The sequence below is a fragment of the Moschus berezovskii genome, chromosome 25 (assembly GCF_049115385.1).
Source record: "Moschus berezovskii isolate FMDL1 chromosome 25, NW_MosBer_1.0, whole genome shotgun sequence".
Lineage (NCBI taxonomy): Eukaryota > Metazoa > Chordata > Mammalia > Artiodactyla > Moschidae > Moschus > Moschus berezovskii.
In genome coordinates, this window is record NC_142484.1 from 22120282 (window position 1) to 22140772 (window position 20491).

Here is a 20491-nt window from a genome sequence, read left to right on the forward strand (position 1 = left end):
AGAGAAAACTGTATCAAATTAAGAACAATTATTAATCAAAAGATACCATCTTGAGGGTGAAAAGGAAAGCCATAGAACAGAAAATTATATTTCTAGAACATATCAAAAAGTGTTTATACCTAGACCATAGAATGAACTACAGATCAGTTTAAAAAAAAGAAAATCTAATAGAAAAAAATTGGAAGGAGACTTGAAGATCACAAAAGGACATCCAAGTGGTCAATAAATATGAAAATGTGCTCAACTTCATTAATTAGGAAAATGTAAATTAAAACCATGATGAGATAGTACTACGCACACCCACAAAATTAGTTACAGTTTTTACAGACAAATAATGCCAAATTTTGGATAAGGAAAGCGGCAACTGGAACCCTGATACAATGCTGGTATTAGCACAATAACTTGGAAAACTATTTGTTATACCCCCAAAATGTCACAACTATGTCAGTGTGTTTGAATTCTATATTATATGAGCATAGATATGTATGTATGTATTCATATATATGTATACACATGTTCATGTCCAAAAAATGCTTGTACAAGAATGCAAGAATGTTCACAGAAGTATAATTTTTAGCAACTAAACCAAAGACTATCAGCAGTAGAATCAATAAATAAATTATGGTATAATCACCCTGTGGAATACTATATACCAATGAAAATTATGGCTCCATGCAAAATATGCATGAATCTCAACATACAGCTGAGGGAACAAAGCCAGATACGCAGAAACAAAAACATACTGCATAACTCATTTATTTTCATTCAAAAACATGCAAAAATAATCCACAGTGTTATTTTATTTCCTCTTTGGAAAAAAATGAGTAGAGATTAAAATTGGGATGTGACAGAAATGGATAGAGATGAAGAAGTCGGAATCATTCTGGTTCTAGACTTGTGTGGTGGTTACACGTGTGTCACTCTGATAATTCATCCAGCTGTATATTTAAAGTTGTGTAGTTTTCTGTATTATTTTGATTGCAATGTTTATAGTAAAGAAAAAATCTTATTGTTCAGTTTTTGTTTCCATTGTGGTTTAGAGACACCACAGGATAATGATTTCATTGTGTTGTTAATATTATTTAGAAAATTACTTTTTTCTTTTAGTAGGAAGTAGAGATTATATAGTAAAATATTTTCAGTATTAAAACTAAAATACTTGAATCATTCTGTTGTCTGAAAGGAATATGAATACTGTTATCAGGTGGCACTAGATTGCATGTGACATTATGTGGGTCCAGGCACATTAACTCATACCTGTGCCTTAGACGGTGGCTCTTAACTTCTCGAAGGACAGTAAATGTATCAGTAACTTCTCCGTCTGTGAAGACAAAAACCTGTAGAAAGAAAACAACCATCAAGTCTCTGAAGTATATATAAAGACACCAGAACTTGCCCTTGAAACACCCCAACTATTTCATTCCAGAGACTCATGTCGCTTCAGACAGGCATGAGCTTTCTAATGTTCACATCTCTCACATGGTCTGATCAGAACCCTGAGAATATTCAGCATCTCCTCTGCTAGTTTCATGCAAAGCTTTGGTCGCACTTCCCAAAAGAGCTTCCTTCATCCCTTGTCCATAGGATGGAACTAAGGGAGAGGTTCCATCAAATGCCTCTTGTCTTAGGCTCTTTATTATAGGACATAAAGCTAAATTTGTTGTTGTTGTTTAGTCTTTTAAGTCGTGTCCAACTCTTTTGCGACCCCAAGGATTATAGCCAGCCAGACTCCTCTGTCTACAGGATTTCTCAAGCAAGGATACCAGAGTGGGTTGCTAATTCCATCTCCAGGGCATCTTCCTGACCCAGAGATTGAACCCGAGTCTCCTGCATTAGCAGGTGGATTCTATACTGCTGAGGCTATACCACTTAACCTGGGAAGCCCACAGCTAAATTACTACCACATTTCAACAATCCTGTGATGAAGCCCAGAGCTATGGATTCTTGAACAGGGAATCCATTCCGTCCCTTTTTTGAGCTCTTTTCCAATTTCTTACCTGCAGAGGGTGGCCTGGGACAGAAGGCTGCTTATAAATGTGTTGGAGTGGTGTCAAGATTTCCGTACCCCTGAGGTTAGCCCTCATAAGCTTAACTCTCCGCAGTGCCTCCTCCACGGTACTCTGAGCATACTTCACACTATTCCTGAGAAAAACAAACACTCCCCAGTGAAATGAAAGCTGCTGGATATAGCCCAGTATTAAGTCCCTGAGTTGTAAAAACTTTAACTTGAAATCTCCAATGCCAAAGTCAGTTCTGCAGCAACCCCTTTAACAATCTAGTCCTTTCTTTAAAGTAGCCTTTTAATAGTTTTTATTTTATTTTTTAATTGATGGAAAATTGCGTTACAATGTTGTGTTGGTTTCTGTTGTTTTATAAATAAAATAGTCATAGTTTTATATATATATATATATATCCCCTCCCTCTTAACCCTCCCTTCCCTGTCTCCATACCACCCATCAGAGAGTGCCAGGCTGGGCTCCCTGTGTTACACAGAAACTTCCCACTATTTGTTTTACACAGGATGCTGTATATACTGTCAATGCTACTTTCTCAATTCATCCCACCCTCACCTTCCCTCACTGTGTCCACAAGTCTGTTCCCTACTAGGTTCATCAATATCATTTTTCTAGATTCCATATGTGTCAATATGTGATACTTGTTTATCTGACTTACTTTACTCTGTATAAGGGGAGAGAGGAGAGAGGAGTCGCTGCAACTGACTCAAATCTGTCCCTTTTCATGACTGAGTAATATTTCATTGTATAAAGTAGCTTTTCGAATTCTCTATGGACTTTCTGGAAACTTACGGAAAGAATGCCTCATAAGTAGATCCAAATTCATAGATGTTGAAATAACAGCCTAGAGGCAAACTCTTCAGAAGCAAAATCAGTGTTTCCTGAGGGAAGAACATGTGAGAAGACAGTGAGAAAGGATGCTCTCAATCACATGACCCTGCTAATCTAACTCAGGAATGGGTCTTCACCCCTTCATTCCCCGAGGCCCCTCTATTCCAAGGCTAACCTCAGAGTAGTCATGTTAACTGTAACTCAGATGGGGAACAGACCTACAGCTCCAATGGACCCTAATTGAATCCCCAAGATTCATTCCCACTTGAACAAGTGACCAGGAAAAGAAAGAAACTACTTTTACCTTGGCCACATCTATGCGCAGCTGAGATTTACTCTGTTTCCTCATGGGGCTCTGCATGCTTCCTGAGCAGTCCATGAGGAAGATAAATTCTCCGCAGGCAATCGATGGCTGAGCTTCTGGGATATTTGGGTAGAAAGTCACCATTGCAGCTGGATCTCCCAACACACCATCTACTCAGAAAGAATAAAGACATGGTAAGTAAAAGGGAACTCAAGAATCAATTGTAGTGAGTTACCCAAGGAGCAAAGAAAACACAAAACAGCTTAATCTATATATCTACTGGCAAAGAGTTTGAGGTGAGTTACAAACATATAAAAGATACAGATGTATTACAGATATGAAAGAGAAGAAAGAGGGTAGAATTTACTATATACAAGCAATATTAAAATACTATAATTGGGTGTTAATCTCCTAGTAGTTGGGAGTGAAATACATCGTTAAAATGTCCCAGTATTTGCCAGAGGAATCAAGCTAATTTATTTGATATCTTCACATCAAATCAAAGGGAAATTTATCTACATGGGGTCCTTAATTCTATTTTTTCTAAATAACTTTTTATTTATTTTTGGCTGTGATGGCCTTGGCTGTTGCACGTGGGCTTTCTCTAGTTGTGGTGAGCAGGGGCTACTCTCTAGTTGTTGTGAATGGCCTTACTGCGGGGGCTTCTCTTGTTGCACAGCATGGGCTCTAGGGTCTGCAGGCCCAGTAGCTGCAGCTACCGGGCTCTAAAGTACAAGGTCAATAGCTGTGGCACATGGGCTTAATTGCTTTGTGGCTTGTGGGATCTTCCTGGACCAGGGATCAAACTGGTATCTTCTGCATTGGCAGGTCGATTCTTTCACTGAGCCACGAGGGAAAAGAAACTGTTAGTCACTGAGTTGTGTCCGCCTCTTTGCAACCCCATGAACTGTAACCTGCCAGGCTTCTCTGTCCATGGAATTCTCCGGGCAAAAATACTGGAGTGGGTTGTCATTTCTTTCTCCAGGGGATCTTCCCAACCAGGGATCGAACCCAGGTCTCCTGGCACTGCAGACAGAGTCTTTACCATCTGAGCCCCCAGGAAAGCCTGTCCTTAATTCTTAATTACAGCTTTGAAAAAAAAACAATGATGACTGTGTGGATAATTTTTATGCTGGCAATTTACAAGAGCTGAGAGTGTAATGAGTGCCATACAGGACAAGGAAATCCATCTGTGCTTCATTTGGGTGCAAAGCCCTTATGATACTCTCCAGAATGAAGAAAGAGAAATTAAATGTGTGCTGCACTCTAATACCAGCATCATCCAAATAACGGTATGGAAGAAATCAAGGGTGCCTAGCCTATGTTACCAACTTGCAAAAGCCAGAGCTGTGATTCTATTTTGAGGAACAAGTGAAAACAGATATAGGAGATGAAATAAGAATGGCTGGGTTATATCAACTCTAGCTTTACTGTTCAGAGAATATAAAAAGACACAGAATTAAATTCCAGTATCCCATTTTTATAAGTGATTCTAGGATTACAGTTTTGAATTATCAGTACCCCAGGGATTCAGAATGATAACAAGATCTGGTTCAGTTGAACCTCTTACCTCTGAGATATCTCAATAACCAAAATGGCTTCCAAATAAAATGGGTGTGGCTCAGCAAATATTTGATAGAACACTGATTCAAAAATAACTTTTTTTTTCAAGATTTTCCATCTATTTTTTTTTTCAAAAACAATTTTAGGAATCTTTACTTAAAAACAACCTTATCTTAAAATGGAATAACTTTGGTTTTACAAGCAGCAAGCAAAGTACAGAGCAAAAATGCGTTACAGGAGCATTAAGTTCTACATTAGGTCACAGCGTCTAATCTGAAATCATACCCGTAATATCATTTTTCAGGATATCTGGGAAATAGTTATTTCCCAGGATGTCTGAACCATAGCTACTCTATTTTGACTTTTAATTGTAAAAAAAAAAATTTTTTTTTAATAGCCAAAGCAGATTTCACCATTAATGACGTCAGTGTTTTTAGAGGTATGAGAAGATGCAAGAATTGGAACTCATAAAACCTTTTTCTGAAAAGATCTAACTATCTGAAGGCCTGTTCTGCCAGTTTTGTTTTGTTTTTTTTCTTTTCTTTAGCGCACAGAGTGCCTCATTCCTGATTTTCACCCTGAACTTCTTTCAGGGGGTGCTGAAGGTCAGCAGCTTGCAATGGTCATGATGTAATCTTTGTAGAGGCAGCTGGCAAGTACCAACTTCCAGTCAGCAGGGTCCCTTCATAGCCACATATCTGACCATGTGACACCATTTCATGGCTATTGTGTCCCGCAGTGCTGGGAAGGCTCATTCCCAGGTCTAGGGAAGTGATGGACCACTCACTGTGCTAAAATTGGACCAGGCCTTGCAAGTAGCAAAAGTCTCTGGACCACTGTTTTACTAGCCTGGACCTCCTGGTCCAGGAAAATATTTATACAATCCAGGATCTCTGGATATAAAGGAGTAGCTTTTTTTTTTTTTTTTAATGAGCAAGGTAGATTACCTTCCATTCTGAGAGACAAGTCATTACAGTGGGACTGGCTCTATACTAAGAGGTCAGAGAGGTTGCCACAACAATGAAATGAGTTAATATATAACTTTAGAACAATGCCAGACACATAGGAAATACTATATATGTGTCATTTACCATTATTCTTTTGTCATGGCTCAAATTATTTTCATCTCCAGAGTCTCAACTTCCTCTTTTTTAAATGAGGCATTTCAAACCCTAGCTCCTCTGCTTGCTAGCCTGTTTCCTATGAAATCAAAGTAGTAATATCTGCCTCAAGATTATTTTAAGAAACAGAAGTAGAGTCATGGATGTAGAAAACAAACTTATGTCTACCAGAGGATAAGGTGGGGGAGATGGATAAACTGGGAGACTGGGATTGACACATACACACTACCATATATAAAATAGACAGCTAATAAGAACTTGCTGACATTCTAGGAATCAGTGAATTAAAATGGACTGGAATGGGTGAATTTAACTCGGATGACCATTATATCTACTACTGTGGACAGGAATCCCTTAGAAGAAATGGAGTAGTCATCATGGTCAACAAAAGAGTCCGAAATGCAGTACTTGGATGCAATCTTAAAAATGACAGGATGATTTCTGTTCGTTTACAAGGCAAACCATTCATTATTACAGTAATCCAGGCCTATGCCCCAACCAGTAATGCTGAAAAAGCCGAAGTTAATCGGTTCTATGAAGACCTACAAGACCTTTTAGAACTAACATCCAAAAAAGATGTCCTTTTCATTCTAGGGGACTGGAATGCAAAAGTAGGAAGTCAAGAAACACCTGGAGTAACTGGCAAATTTGGCCATGGAGCACGGAATGAAGCAGGGCAAAGGCTAATAGAGTTTTGTCAAGAGAATGCACTGGTCATAGCAAACACCCTCTTCCAACAACACAAGAGAAGACTCTACACATGGACATCACCAGATGGTCAACACCGAAATCAGATTGATTATATTCTTTGAAACCAAAGATGGAGAAGCTGTATACAGTTAGCGAAAACAAGACCAGGAGCTGACTGTGGCTCAGATCATGAACTCCTTATTGCGAAGTTCAGACTTAAATTGAAGAAACTAGGGAAAACCACTAGACCATTCAGATATGACCTAAATCAAATCCCTTATGATTATACAGTGGAAGCTAGAAATAGATTTAAGGGACTAGATCTGATTGATAGAGTGCCTGATGAACTCTGGACGGAGGTTCGTGACATTGTACAGGAGACAGGGACCAAGACCATCCCCATGGAAAAGAAATGCAAAAAAGCAAAATGGCTATCTGGGGAGGCCTTACAAATAGCTGTGAAAAGAGGAGAAGCGAAAAGCAAAGAAGAAAAGGAAAGATATAAGCATCTGAATGCAGAGTTCCAAAGAAGAGCAAGGAGAGATAAGAAAGCCTTCCTCAGTGATCAATGCAAAGAAATAGAGGAAAACAACAGAATAGGAAAAACAAGAGACCTCTTCAAGAAACTTAGAGATTCTAAGGGAACATTTCATGCAAAGATGGGCTCGATAAAGGACAGGAATGGTATGGACCTAACAGAAGCAGAAGGTATTAAGAAGAGGTGGCAGGAATACACAGAAGAACTGTACAAAAAAGATCTTCAAGACCAAGATAGTCACGATAACGTGATCACTGACCTAGAGCCAGACATCTTGGAATGTGAAGTCAAGTGGGCCTTAGAAAGCATCACTACGAACAAAGCTAGTGGAGGTGATGGAATTCCAGTTGAGCTATTTCAAGTCTTGAAAGATGATGCTGTGAAAGTGCTGCACTCAATATGCCAGCAGATTTGGAAAACTCAGCAGTGGCCACAGGACTGGAAGAGGTCAGTCTTCATTCCAGTCCCAAAGAAAGGCAATGCCAAAGAATGCTCAAACTACCGGACAATTGCACTCATCTCACACGCTAGTAAAGTCATGCTCAAAATTCTCCAAGCCAGGCTTCAGCAGTATGTAAACCGTGAACTCCCAGATGTTCAAGCAGGTTTTAGAAAAGGCAGAGGAACCAGAGATCAAATTGCCAACATCCGCTGGATCATGGAGAAAGCAAGAGAGTTTCAGAAAAACATCTATTTCTGCTTCATTGACTATCCCAAAGCCTTTGACTGTGTCGATCACAATAAACTGTGGAACATTCTGAAAGAGATGGGAATCCCAGACCACCTGACCTGCCTCTTGAGAAACCTGTATGCAGGTCAGGAAGCAACTGTTAGAACTGGACATGGAACAACAGACTGGTTCCAAATAGGAAAAGGTGTACGTCAAGGTTGTATATTGTCACCTTGCTTATTTAACTTATATGCAGAGTACATCATGAGGAACGCTGGGCTGGAAGAAGCACAAGCTGGAATCAAGATTGCTGGGAGAAATATCAATAACCTCAGATATGCAGATGACACCACCCTTATGGCAGAAAGTGAAGAGGAACTCAAAAGCCTCTTGATGAAAGTGAAAGAGGAGAGTGAAAAGGTTGGCTTGAAGCTCAACATTCAGAAAACAAAGATCATGGCATCTGGTCCCATCACTTCATGGGAAATAGATGGAAAAACAGTAGAAACAGTGTCAGACTTTGTTTTTTTGGGCTCCAAAATCACTGCAGATGCTGATTGCAGCCATGAAATTAAAAGACGCTTACTCCTTGGAAGGAAAGTTATGACCAACCTTGATAGTATATTAAAAAGCAGAGACGTTACTTTGCCAACCAAGGTCCGTCTAGTCAAGGCAATGGTTTTTCCCGTGGTCATGTATGGATGTGAGAGTTGGACTGTGAAGAAGGCTGATCGCCGAAGAATCGATGCTTTTGTGGTGTTGGAGAAGACTCTTGAGAGTCCCTTATACTGCAAGGAGATCCAACCAGTCCATTCTGAAGGAGATCAATCCTGGATGTTCATTGGAGGGACTGATGCTAAAGCTGAAACTGCAATACTTTGGCCACCTCATGCGACGAGTTGACTCACTGGAAAAGACTCTGATGCTGGGAAAGGTTGGGGGAGGGAGGAGAAGGGGATGACGGAGAATGAGATGGCTGGATGGCATCACTGACTCTGTGGACATGAGTTTGAGTGTACTCCGGGAGTTGGTGATGGACAGGGAGGCCTGGCGTGCTGTGATTCTTGGGGTCGCGGAGAGTCGGACACGACTGAGTGACTGAACTGAACTGAACTGACTGAAGAACCTGCTGTATAGCACAGGGAAATGTACTCAATACTCTGTAATGGCCTATATGGGAAAAGACTCCAAAAAAAGAGTGGATATATGTGTATGTGTAACTGACTCACTTTACTATATACCTGAAACACAACATTGCAAATCAATTATACTCCAATAAAAATTTTTTTTAATATTATTTTAAGAGTTAAGTGAGGGAAGTCTGATATAATACCCTTAAGGAACTCAGTCTATGGCTCAACTTAGATTAAGAATAGTTTTATAAAATTATTTATAAATTGTTTTATGTGATTATTTTTATTAAATTATACATACTAATTTTTAAAAATACCATGTTCTTAATATGGAAAGTACAGTCTAATTTTTGAAAAACAGACTATGCATTTCTGTCATGTAGTGGTATGCTTCATTTGGTTGAACTACAAACTGTTTTAGTGAGTCAAGCAGTCAGTTGTCGTTTGCTTCTTTGTATGGATGGAAATAGCAAGTCATCTTGATGAAATACATGATCTAGAAAGCAAGATGTGAATGGCCCTGCTGGAAGGGATTCTCTAGACTTCTGAAGGGTCCCCTGAAGTCCTTCTATGGCTAATAGAACTTGCAAGAAGAGGACTTGACATCTCAATCCTTACCACTTGAGATTTAACATCATAGAACTTTTTCCAGGGGATTAAAATAACTGAGTAAAGACCAGGTCCAGCTTCCCAGGTGGCTCATTGGTAAAGAATCCCTCTGCCAACGCAGGAGTCACAGGTGGGTTCAATTCCTGGGTCAGGAAGATAGCCTGGAAATGAATTTCCCAGGGTTCTTGCCTGGGAAATTCCATGCACAGAGGAGCCTGGCAGGCTACAGTCTCTGGGTTTGAAAAGAGTCAGACACAGCTGAGCATATGAGCACACATACTCACACAAAGACCAGGTCACTGTTGCAGAATTTCAGGGGCACTCGAGGGGGGCTCCCCAAAAGGAAAGGACAAAGTCAGGCAACTAATGTACAAAGACAGAGCATGGGGCTTCCTGGAAGAGGAGCTGTTGTGGACTTCTTTGAGGTCCCTGCAATCCAGTGGCCTGGCAGCCCAAGAAGGCCCCACAGAACAAGAGATGGACATGGGTTATACCAGTTATAATTTAAGGAAAAGTACACATATATTAAGAAACATTTAGAAAATAAGATAAATTGCTATTAATATTTCTAAAAAACTTTTTTATGTGGACCATTTTAAAGACTTTACTGAATTTGTTACAACATAGATTTTATTTCAAATCTTTGTTTTCTGGGCACAAGGCAGGTAGGATCTTAGCTCCCTGACTAGGGGTCAAACCCACACCCCCTACATTGGAAGGCAAAGTCTTAATCACTAGACCACCAAGGAAGTCCTCCAAAAAAGACATATTAAAGAAATTACAATAACTTGTATATATTATTATAATATATTATAATATAATAATAATAAGCTAAGCAGTAAGAATCATAGTCTCAGAAATTAAGTGACTAGGACAAGATGAAAAATATCTGCAGATGGATGGTGGTGATGGTTGAACAGTAAGGTGAAATGTATGCAAGGCAATGGGATTTTATACTTAAAAATAGTTACAAAGGTAAAGTTGATGTATATAAATTTACCACAAAAAAAAAGAATTCCAGGTGAGATTACGTGACGGTATATGAATCAAAACCACAGAAATTGTTAGATCTAAAAAGTAAACTTACTTTTAAACTAATCACAATTACTTCCTGCATACTTTGTCTGTTTTAAAATGGTTTTTCCCCATGCATAGATTATTTCCTAGTGGTAATCTACTTCTACAACTCATTTTTACTTTAACAATCTTTGGAAGTCTTTTACCCATATTATTTCAATCTGTTAATGTATATTATTTTAGTAGTTATATGGTAACTTATCAAATATACCTAGCATAGTGAATTTAACCACTGTAAGACATTTTGATTGCTTACCAGTCTTTAATATGATTAAATTAAAAGAGAAGAGAACTTTTCAATCCATAGTTTACTTATATTTAGATTTATTTTCATATGTAAGATTCCAAAACCTAGAATTACCAAAATAAACATTTATTTTGACACATATGGCCACATTTTCCCTCAAAAGCTTGATACCAAATTATTTTGGTTCAGGCAATGTCTGAGTACCAAATTCACCACACCTTTTAAAGCATGATTTGGAAATCTCTGATAACTTGAAAAGTGAAAATGTCGCATTATTAGTTTTATTTTTATTTGCCTTTGTAGAGACTGATCATTGTCACATGTTTGTAAACTAGTGTTTCCTCTTGTGAATTATTTGTTCATGTCCTTGGTTCAATTATCTAGTGATGCACTTAGATTTGCCTAAAAGATATAACCACAAGATATTCATTGAACTTAACCATTTCTTTTACATCACAGTGTAAGTTCTTTCAAAGTTTCACCCACTATTGGATAGAAGGAAATAAAAGTGAGGATGATTTGAAGATAATTCCAAATCAGAAAGTTATTCCTCAGGAGGTAACCTCAGAGGGAGAAAGACAATACCTGACTTTGTGGTAGGTTCTCCCATCTCCACGACTACACTAGGGGTGTGCACTGCACTGTAGTAAATCAGGAATTCCACATCCCGATCAAACTTGTGTCCATCGGCCAAGGAAACCTGAGTTGGGAACAGACAAAGAAGCCACGTAAGAACTATCGCTGCCTCTGCCCAGGGCTGAGGTCAGAGCTGAGGGCTTTCCACAAGGGAGAACAGCCAAGAGCAGGAGCAAAAACAGAGAGAAGGCTGGGGAGATTAAAGGGTGGGTGAGGAGGGAGTGCAGTGTGATCCCCTCTGGGTTAATAAGAAAAAATAAGGAGGAAGAATTGAGTGAGGACCAAGGTCAGGATCTAAAGGAAAAGGGTATCAGCAACGATAATGCTCTCTTGTGAATTACCTGAGCAGAAGTCTTGTTATCTCCAGCATACTCAATAGGACTCAAGGAGCAGTTGGATTGAATCCTGTCAATGCCATGCTGGGAACTGATGGTCGCCACCATGCTGATTGTGTAGGGCAGATCCTCCAAAGGGACTACAGGAGTCTTCATATTAAGACAACTGTCCTCAGAACATCCTACAAAAAGTTATTTTAGTTCTGTGTTCCCTGCCCACGCTTTCTAGCACCCTACAGCCTTGAAGGGGCTTCCCCAATTACATCAACTCCCCCAGCAGTATTTGGAGGGAGAGGAGACTGACCAGAGAGTTGGTACCGAGGATTCAGGACAGCAGGGAGCACGTAGCGCAGAGCCCCATCTGCTTCCAGGGACAGCTCCTGCACGTACTTTAGGGTGAGCTCCGCCTGCGACCCGGGGAGGAGGTTCCCCACGTTACAGCAGAACACATCCCTGGAGCACATGTCCTCCTCTAACAGAAAGGCTTGGTGGCCACGGATGATGGCATTCTCATAGCTGCTGTGTGCCTGAGAACAAAGAAAGAAAGCCGACACAGATGCTGGAGGTACACACGGTACAGAAAACGAAGACTAGTGGGGAGAAACAGTGACTGGTATTGCCAAGTTCACACCTGTACTTTGTTTTTAAATTTTATTATTTGCTTTTATTTTTGCTTTCAGTGGGTCTTTGTTGCCTGCTCGGGCTTTCTCTAATTTTGGTGAGTAGGGACTACTGTTCACTGTGGTGCTTGGGCTTCTTAGTGTGGTGGCTTCTCTTGTTGTGGAGTACAGGCTCGCATGTGGGCTTCAGTCCTTGCAGCTTGTGGGCTTAGTTGCCCCGTGGTGTGTGGAATCTTCCCAGACCAGGGATTGAACCCATGACCGTGCATTGGCAAGCAGATTGTTATCCGCTGTGCCACCAGGGAAGTCCCCACAGCTGTACTTTAAGTGACTCTGATTGACTTTCCCTCCAAATGATTTTAGGAAAATAGCAGTGAGAGGGAAATAGAAGAAAGAGCATTTAACATCAGCATTTTTTGTGAAGTTGCCTTTGCGAGAGATCCTGAAGAGTATGGATTAGGGAAAGGAGGAAGGAGGTAATGTACTTATCCGCAGTACCGTCATCTTTTCCTGTAATTCTGCCTTAATTTTCTTTCCATCTACCATGGCCTCGAAGCTGTAGACAGCGGAGTCTTCATCCATGGGGAATATAAAGAAAGCCTCCAAAGGAACTTCCTCCTCATTCTTGTAGTTTAAGGTTGCAGACACACCAGCCACAAACTCAGAGATGGACAAGGTCACAGAGATGCTCTTCAGTGGCACTGGAGACAGACCAGAGTTCAAGAGTGCAACAAAATGTAATTGAATGCCTCCTATAGGCCAGGTTAGGTACAAAGGCAAGTAAGAGTTATGAGTCAGACTTACCTGGCTTCTCCTTGGGGGTTACGAGGCCTCCGAGGTGCACCATGGTGACACAGGGTTACTGTAGAAAAAACACACGATGAACAGAGTAACATGCTGGGAACTACTCACTCAGAAAATGAAAGTTGCTCAGTCGTTTTTGACTCTCTGTGACCCCATGGACTATATAATCCATGGAATTCTCCAGGCCAGAATACTGGAGTTGTTCTCTTTTCCAGGGGATCTTCCCAATCCAGGGATCAAACCAAGGTATCCTGCATTGCAGGCTGATTCTTTACCAGATGAGCTACCAGAGAAGCCCAGTCACTCAAGTACCATCATTTTATTTGCTTCTCTCTGACATAATGGTGGAGGAGGGAAGGTAGAAAAAAGACTGGATAGGTGAAAAAGTTGCTAAATAGTAAGAAAAAAGTCAGCTGCTCATTGTGTCCGACTCTTTGCAACCCCATGGACTGTAGTCCACCAGGCTGTTCTATCTATGGAACCCTTCAGGCAACCACTTCTGGAGTGGGTTGCCATTCCCTTCTCCAGGGGATCTTCCTGACCCAGGGATGGAACCCAAGCCTTCTGCATTGCAGGCTGATTATCTACCATCTAAACCACTGGAGAAAACCCGGTAGTAATGCTCTTTCTAAATGCCAGACCAAGGTGGGGAACCTGTAAGATTCAGTAAATATATACTAAATAGGAAAAAAACCCTGAGGCTTGTTCAAAACTGACTCCAGTTTTTTCAAAAGCATATTTAATACACTACTTGTTAGATATATTGAGTCAGTGTAATTAGCTTAACCCCTCTGAATATCAGTATTCTCTTGCTAAAATGAAAACCATAATACCTGTATATCACATATGCACATATGAATTAATATATGTGAAGTTCCTAGAACAGTGCCTGACTTACATGAAACAGTTAATCAATGTTAATAGACATGAGTATTGTTCCTATTATTCCTTTTACTATTATTAAATAGACTGCTGCTCTTACTTTGATCATGCTATTCAGACATCTGCAAGTAGGAATCTGCCAAATTCAAAATGGATCCCCTTACAATTTGGAGCAATTACCTGTAGCTTTTCTTTCGTGGCTCATAGTTGAAATTGCTGATGGATTCTCCTGTTGAAGATATATTTATATATGTGTGTGTGGTGTGTACACATGTATGTACCCAGTTGTGTCCAGCGCTTTGGACTATAGCCTGGCAGGCTCCTCTGTCCATGGAATTTTCCAAGCAAGAATACTGGAGTGGGTTGTTATTTCCTTCTCCAGGGGATCTTCCCCACCCAAGGATCAAACCCTTGTCTTCTGCATCTCCTGCATTGATAGTGGTGATCCTTTACAACTGAGCCACCTGGGAATCACCTATTTGTAGTGTGTGTGTGTGCATATATATATAGATATAGATATATACATATGTATGTATGTTACATGCTACATGTAGCTGCTGCTGCTGCTGTTGCTAAGTCTCTTCAGTCGTGTCCAATTCTGTGTGACCCCATAGACGGCAGCCCACCAGGCTCACCCGTCCTTGTCCTTGGGATTCTCCAGGCAAGAACACTGGAGTGGGTTGCCATTTCATGTCCTCTATTTTAAATCAGGACATTCTAAACATATCTTCCAAGTTTTACTATAACCTTAGACAACCATTGCATGTGACATGTTAACAAAGAAATCGATGTATGTACATACATTGTGATTTACATTATGATTCCTTTATGCAGAGAAGTAACAGGTGGAGCTGGTCCTACCCATTGAAGATGCCCTGGGACTTTTCTGAACCCAAGCGTTTGTGAGATTGCCTCTAAGTATTCTAGGCCATCTATGCTCATCCCAATCACCATTTAAAGTATATCACACACTATCCACAGTCCAGAGCAAAGTCCAGGTTGCTCCTCCAGATGACAGCAATCCTGTTTCTTATCACGGTGCCCCACCTCACAAATCAAAGCCAATAAAACAGGCTCCTCCTTCAGTGTCTGTTTTTTATTTTGAGCAACTGAGTAAAAATTGACTGTGGTAAAATGGCACACTATCTGACAGGGAAACACAGAGGGCAGTAGCAGCTGTTGGGCAGGAGAGGTTTCCATGCAGACTCCTGACTGGGCTAAATCCCCTGGTAGTACAGGCTGGAGCTGGGGACAGGAAGAATTTCTAACCACACCAGCAGGGAGCTTAAAGCAGGAGAAGGACACCAACAATGCCGGTACAGCAGCTGAAGAAACTGCGTCAGATGTCAGGCAACCCGTGCTCCAAAATTAGGTAATACTCACCCAGGGTGGTTTTCAGATGGGGTGAGAGAAGCAGAGGGACGTCTCCTATAAAGAAACAACCCTATTTCCTGATTATGACCCCAGAACAAATCCCTCTTTGCTGGACATATGATTTCCTGCACCCTCTCCCCTTCCCTTCCCCAAACAAATGATGCTGCGGCAGAATTAGTTCTGCCTTCAAGAAGGCACTTCAGAAATGCACCCAGCAACAGGTAGGCAGACTGGCCACAGCGGCTGGCCAAGGTCAAAGCCTTGAATCCCAGGCAGCAGGGAGAGCAGAGGACGGCTCACTGAGCAGGAGCGGGTCGGGGGCGCCTCAGTCAGTGCTAGGCGGACCCTCAGGAATGCAGGAGCCCTGGCACAGCGGGGGCGGGAAGGAGCAGCTGGCTGTGGCGCAGTGGGTCACACCCCTGCAGCCTGCTGCAGGGGAGAAGTGGAGAACCCGGAATCTGGAGGAGTGGGTGAAAGCGGGACTCCTCTAGAAACGGAGACTGACTGAGTCCTTATTCAGTCCTAAAATTTCAGCATCCAAATACTAACGGAAGGGATCCGAGTCAGTCCTGAATTTCTATATAGAAAGCTTTAGGGGCTGCAATCCGACTGGGGCGGGGGTTGGGGGTGGTTGGGGGGCGTGGACTTGGAGGGAGAGGGCTTGAAGCTCCATTTCCCCAGCATAAAATCACATAAAATTGAGAAAGCATCAAGTGTCCACAGGAAAGAAAGGAAGGAAGAAAGAACAAGAGAAGTTGATCAAAAGTAAAATGAAGTAAAAGAGAAGTGAAGTAGAAAGAGGGGTCCTGGGATTATCCGGAGATGGCTACATCCCCCTTCCACATTCAGCAAGATTGCCCTGAACCACCAAACCCGCAGATACCCTCAGGGCATCGCACTCCAGGACTAAGTTCCCTACGCTGGGCTTACAGTTAAAACCAGCCCCGAAAGATTTAAAGATGGGGAAAGGGAGTTGGAAGAGGCAGGTCTCAACCCTCAGGAGCAAGGGGTGCCATTCAAGGCCAGCGCTGGAAGCCTTGTCACTTACCTCCAGCTGTTCCCAGCACTCTGCGTCGCTGCAGGCAGAAAACAGCTGCAGATAGAATTTCCAGGAAGCCACGCCCCCTCCTAGGGACCGGATGTAAGGTAGTGACTACGTGACTAAGGGATCGACGGAAAATTGTTACACAGAATATTGAAACTTTCACTTCTCTCTGGTTCAATTCCTCAACCCTGGAACGTTTGTTTTGTTTTGTTTTGTTTTTTCCTTTGTCTGGTCTGAGTTAAGGAACAATAAGAGGAGAGGCAAAGGGAAGGGATTTTTTTTTTTTTTTTAATGAAAACACTGTAAGAAACTACATTAACATCAAAAATTACATGCTTTTTTAATAGACTGAATTACCATTTCTTCATTCTTACTGTGCTAGGCTCCGAACTCTATTGGCTTTATATCATTGATTCATTTTTCATTTGAGTCGTTTGTTCCAAGATTGTATCCCCTCCTACAATATGTGAGGAAAATGAGGAGCCAAGGAAAGGCACCCACAAACCAAGTCTTCCAGTCATGAGTCATTTTTGGGTTTTCCATTCTGAATATAAAATCAAATGTTGGGGGCTAGCAGTGCAAATAACTGAGAATATTTGTGCTCATTCAGGCCTTAGGTGCATTTTGGAATTTAAAAGCAATTTAGCAATTTAAGCTACGTTTTTAAACATTTCCGTGTACTACATACTACTATTAAAACTATGAGAATTGGAAGTATTTTTTCAAAAGTGAAGTCTAGATAAGTATTGCTTAATAGAAAGATAATGCAGGGTCTTTCCTGGTGGTCTAGTGGTTAAGACACCACCCTTCTACTGTAAGATTTGCAGGTGTGAACCCTGGTCGGGGAACTAAGATCCCACATACCACATGGCCAAAAACTAAAAATAAAAAAAAAATTTTTAGAAAAGGAAAGATAATACAGTCACAAGAGTGATTATAACGTACTAGAAGCCCATTTTTTTTAAAAGCAAAGAAAAAAAAGTAGCTGAAATCAATTTAATACTGTATTTAATTTGGTATATACAAAGACATATTTTAACATATAATGATGTAAAACTCCTTATGAAGCATTTTGCATATTTTGTACAAATTTTTGAAATTAATAATGTATTTATATTTATACTACACCTAAAATCATACTACACTGCAAATGCTCAGTGACCACACATGATTAGTGGCTATAATATCCGATAGCACGAGTCTAGAATATAATTTTTTAAAAATCAAAGTTGACTGTCAAATAATTGCCCCCTTTTAAAGAAGGGAACCATTAACACAAAAGTGGCAGAAACAGCACTGAATCATGAGTCAAATACATTTTGTTTCAGTGCCAGCTCTAACACAGGGTACCATCCGATCCATCAGAGAGGCTCTCTGAGCTCATGTTTTAACCTGTAAAAAAAAAAAAATTATAAATGCTTCTAAGAATTGCCATACAAATTAAACAAGACATTTTGTGCATTGTCCATTGTGTATAAAAATATTTCTAGTATTAAAATTTCTATTTAGAAGCTGATAATGTCACAGACTAATTCACACATTAGACACTATGTGACTTAACTAAGCATTAAATGGACACTACAAATCTGAGTCTAAGACAGGTGTCCACAGGCTCTTCTCTCCACTCCTGTGGCTTGGTGGCCTGCAAATATCAGAACCTCTAGCTTATGGGAAAATCAGGAGTTAATTTAGAACCTGTTTGTTTTAATTCCTATACAACATGAACATTGTGACTATGAAACTCACCTTCCTCCTCTGAAACTGAGTATCTTTTCTTTCCCTAATCACATCACTTTAAGAGGAAAGATGTCAGTTATTCCTTTTCATCTTTACATTAAGAAGAAGCAGATTTAAATGAATGTGGCTTCTGTTCTCAGTTCAAGTATTTTATGTCGAGAAATATAAAAACAAGTGTCCCTCAAGGAATTCTGATCTCTGGGATTTAGTGGCCTGAATATTTGTAAGAATATATCCTATAATTTTTTTTTTACACATGGAAACCTGTGTAATATCTTATTTCCGGAACAATGCAATTAATATAACCTAATACTAGATACGTTGCCAACCAAGGTCCGTCTAGTCAAGGCTATGGTTTTTCCCGTGGTCATGTATGGATGTGAGAGTTGGACTGTGAAGAAAGCTGATCACCGAAGAATTGATGCTTTTGAACTGTGGTGTTGGAGAAGACTCTTGAGAGTCCCTTGGACTGCAAGGAGATCCAACCAGTCCATTCTAAGGGAGATCAACCCTGGGTGTTCATTGGAAGGACTGATGCTAAAGCTGAAACTGCAATACTTTGGCCACCTCATGCGATGAGTTGACTCACTGGAAAAGACTCTGATGCTGGGAGGGATTGGGGGCAGGAGGAGAAGGGGACGACAGAGAATGAGATGGCTGGATGGCATCACTGACTCTGTGGACATGAGTATGAGTGAGCTCCGGGAGTTGGTGATGGACAGAGAGGCCTGGCGTGCTGTGATTCATGGGGTCGCGGAGAGACGGACACGACTGAGCAACTGAACTGAACTGAATACTAGATACATATTTAGAACACAATGATGAAGAAATAGAATGTGTAAAAGAAAGAATGTAATATTCTCTTAAGTGTTTTAAGCTATAGTGGTAGATTTCCAGTCATATTTTTAAGTAAGATATGGATAAAGTTTTAATTTTAAAAATATAAGAATAATTCAAATATTACATAAATTTATTCCTACCCCAAAATTATATAACTACTCTTTCTCCCTTAAAAATTTTTATTGACATGTAGTTGATTTGCAATGTTGTATCAGTTTCAAGTATACAGTAAATTTATTCAGTTATATATATGTCTGTATATATGTATTTTTTCAGATTGTTTTCCTTTATAAATTATTACAAGATATTAAATATTGAATATAGTTCCCTGTGTTATATGGTAGGTCCTTGTTGTTTATCTATTTTTATATGTAGTAGTGGGTAGCTATTAATCCCAAACTCCTAATTTATCCCTCCCTCCCTTTTCAAACCTTTGGTAACCATAAGTTTGTTTTCTATGCCTATTTCTGTTCTGTAAATAAGTTCATTTGTGTAGCTGTTTTCGATTTCACATATAACTGATTTCATATTTGTATTTTTCCATCAGACTTACTTCACTTAGTGTAATAATCTCTAAGACCACCCATGTTGCTGCAAATGGCATTTTTCATTCTTTTTTCATGTATGAGCAATATTCCATTGTATATATTATATATACCACATCTTCTTCATATATTCATCTGACAATGAGCATTTAGGTTGCTTCCATGTCTTTTTGTTGTTGTTTAGTCACTAAATCATGTCCGACCCTTTTGTGACCCCATGGACTGTAGCCCGCCAGGCTCTTCTACTCATGGGATTTTCCCAGGCAAGAATTCTAGAGTGGGTTGTCGTTTCCTCCTCCAGAGGATCCTCCTGACCCAGGAATCGAACCCACATCTCCTACTTGGCAGTCGAAATCTTTACCACTGAACCACGTATTGGCTATTGTTAATTGTGCTACTATGAGCATGAGGGTGCATGTATCTTTTCAAATTAGTTTTTGTCTTTTCTGAATAAATGTCCAGGAGTGGAAAAAATTCAGTCATATAATTGTAAGTGACAAATGATGGAATCTTTTAAATTTATTTATTAAGTATTTTGGGGAGTTCTCTCACAGTCCAGTGATTAGGACGGTGCTTTTACTGCTTCTGCTCGTTGCACTCCTACTGTATCACCACATGCTAATTCAAGGTGAATCCGTGTATTACTCGAGTTACAAGTTCAGATCAGCTGGATCATTTTCACTGCGTACTTAAACGTTTTATTGTTATTCGCCTCTGGTGAGTGTCTTCAGGGCCCTTGATGGGAGCTGAGAACCAATCCATCTCTGATAGGCGGGAGAGAGAGAAGATGGGAAAGAGGATGGAGGGAAAGTCAATAACCTTTGCATTTTAAAGGGCTAGTGGGGAGTTAGACTCACCCTGAGGATGGTTCCTGC

The 20491-nt window shown here is 40.4% G+C and overlaps 1 protein-coding gene across 3 annotated transcripts in view; it reads right to left on the reverse strand.

Moving 5' to 3' along the window:
• Positions 1 to 16543, reverse strand: part of VWA5A (von Willebrand factor A domain containing 5A) — a 33397-nt gene extending 16854 nt beyond the window's left edge. Inside the window, exons 1-11 of one of the 3 annotated variants that reach the window (XM_055415983.2) lie at positions 16498 to 16543; positions 15459 to 15503; positions 13194 to 13251; positions 12888 to 13090; positions 12074 to 12296; positions 11776 to 11951; positions 11384 to 11498; positions 3151 to 3320; positions 2808 to 2896; positions 1998 to 2142; positions 1258 to 1337 (exon numbers count right to left, since the gene is read on the reverse strand). In XM_055415983.2, coding sequence (XP_055271958.2) covers positions 1258 to 1337; positions 1998 to 2142; positions 2808 to 2896; positions 3151 to 3320; positions 11384 to 11498; positions 11776 to 11951; positions 12074 to 12296; positions 12888 to 13090; positions 13194 to 13236 — 1244 coding nt within the window. In that variant the 5' untranslated portion in view covers positions 13237 to 13251; positions 15459 to 15503; positions 16498 to 16543. Of the gene's footprint in view, positions 1 to 1257; positions 1338 to 1997; positions 2143 to 2807; positions 2897 to 3150; positions 3321 to 11383; positions 11499 to 11775; positions 11952 to 12073; positions 12297 to 12887; positions 13091 to 13193; positions 13252 to 14255; positions 14276 to 15458; positions 15504 to 16497 lie in introns of those variants that run through there. The other 2 variants (XM_055415985.2, XM_055415986.2) reach the window with 2 other exon arrangements.
• Between the last annotated feature and the right edge of the window lie 3948 nt (positions 16544 to 20491).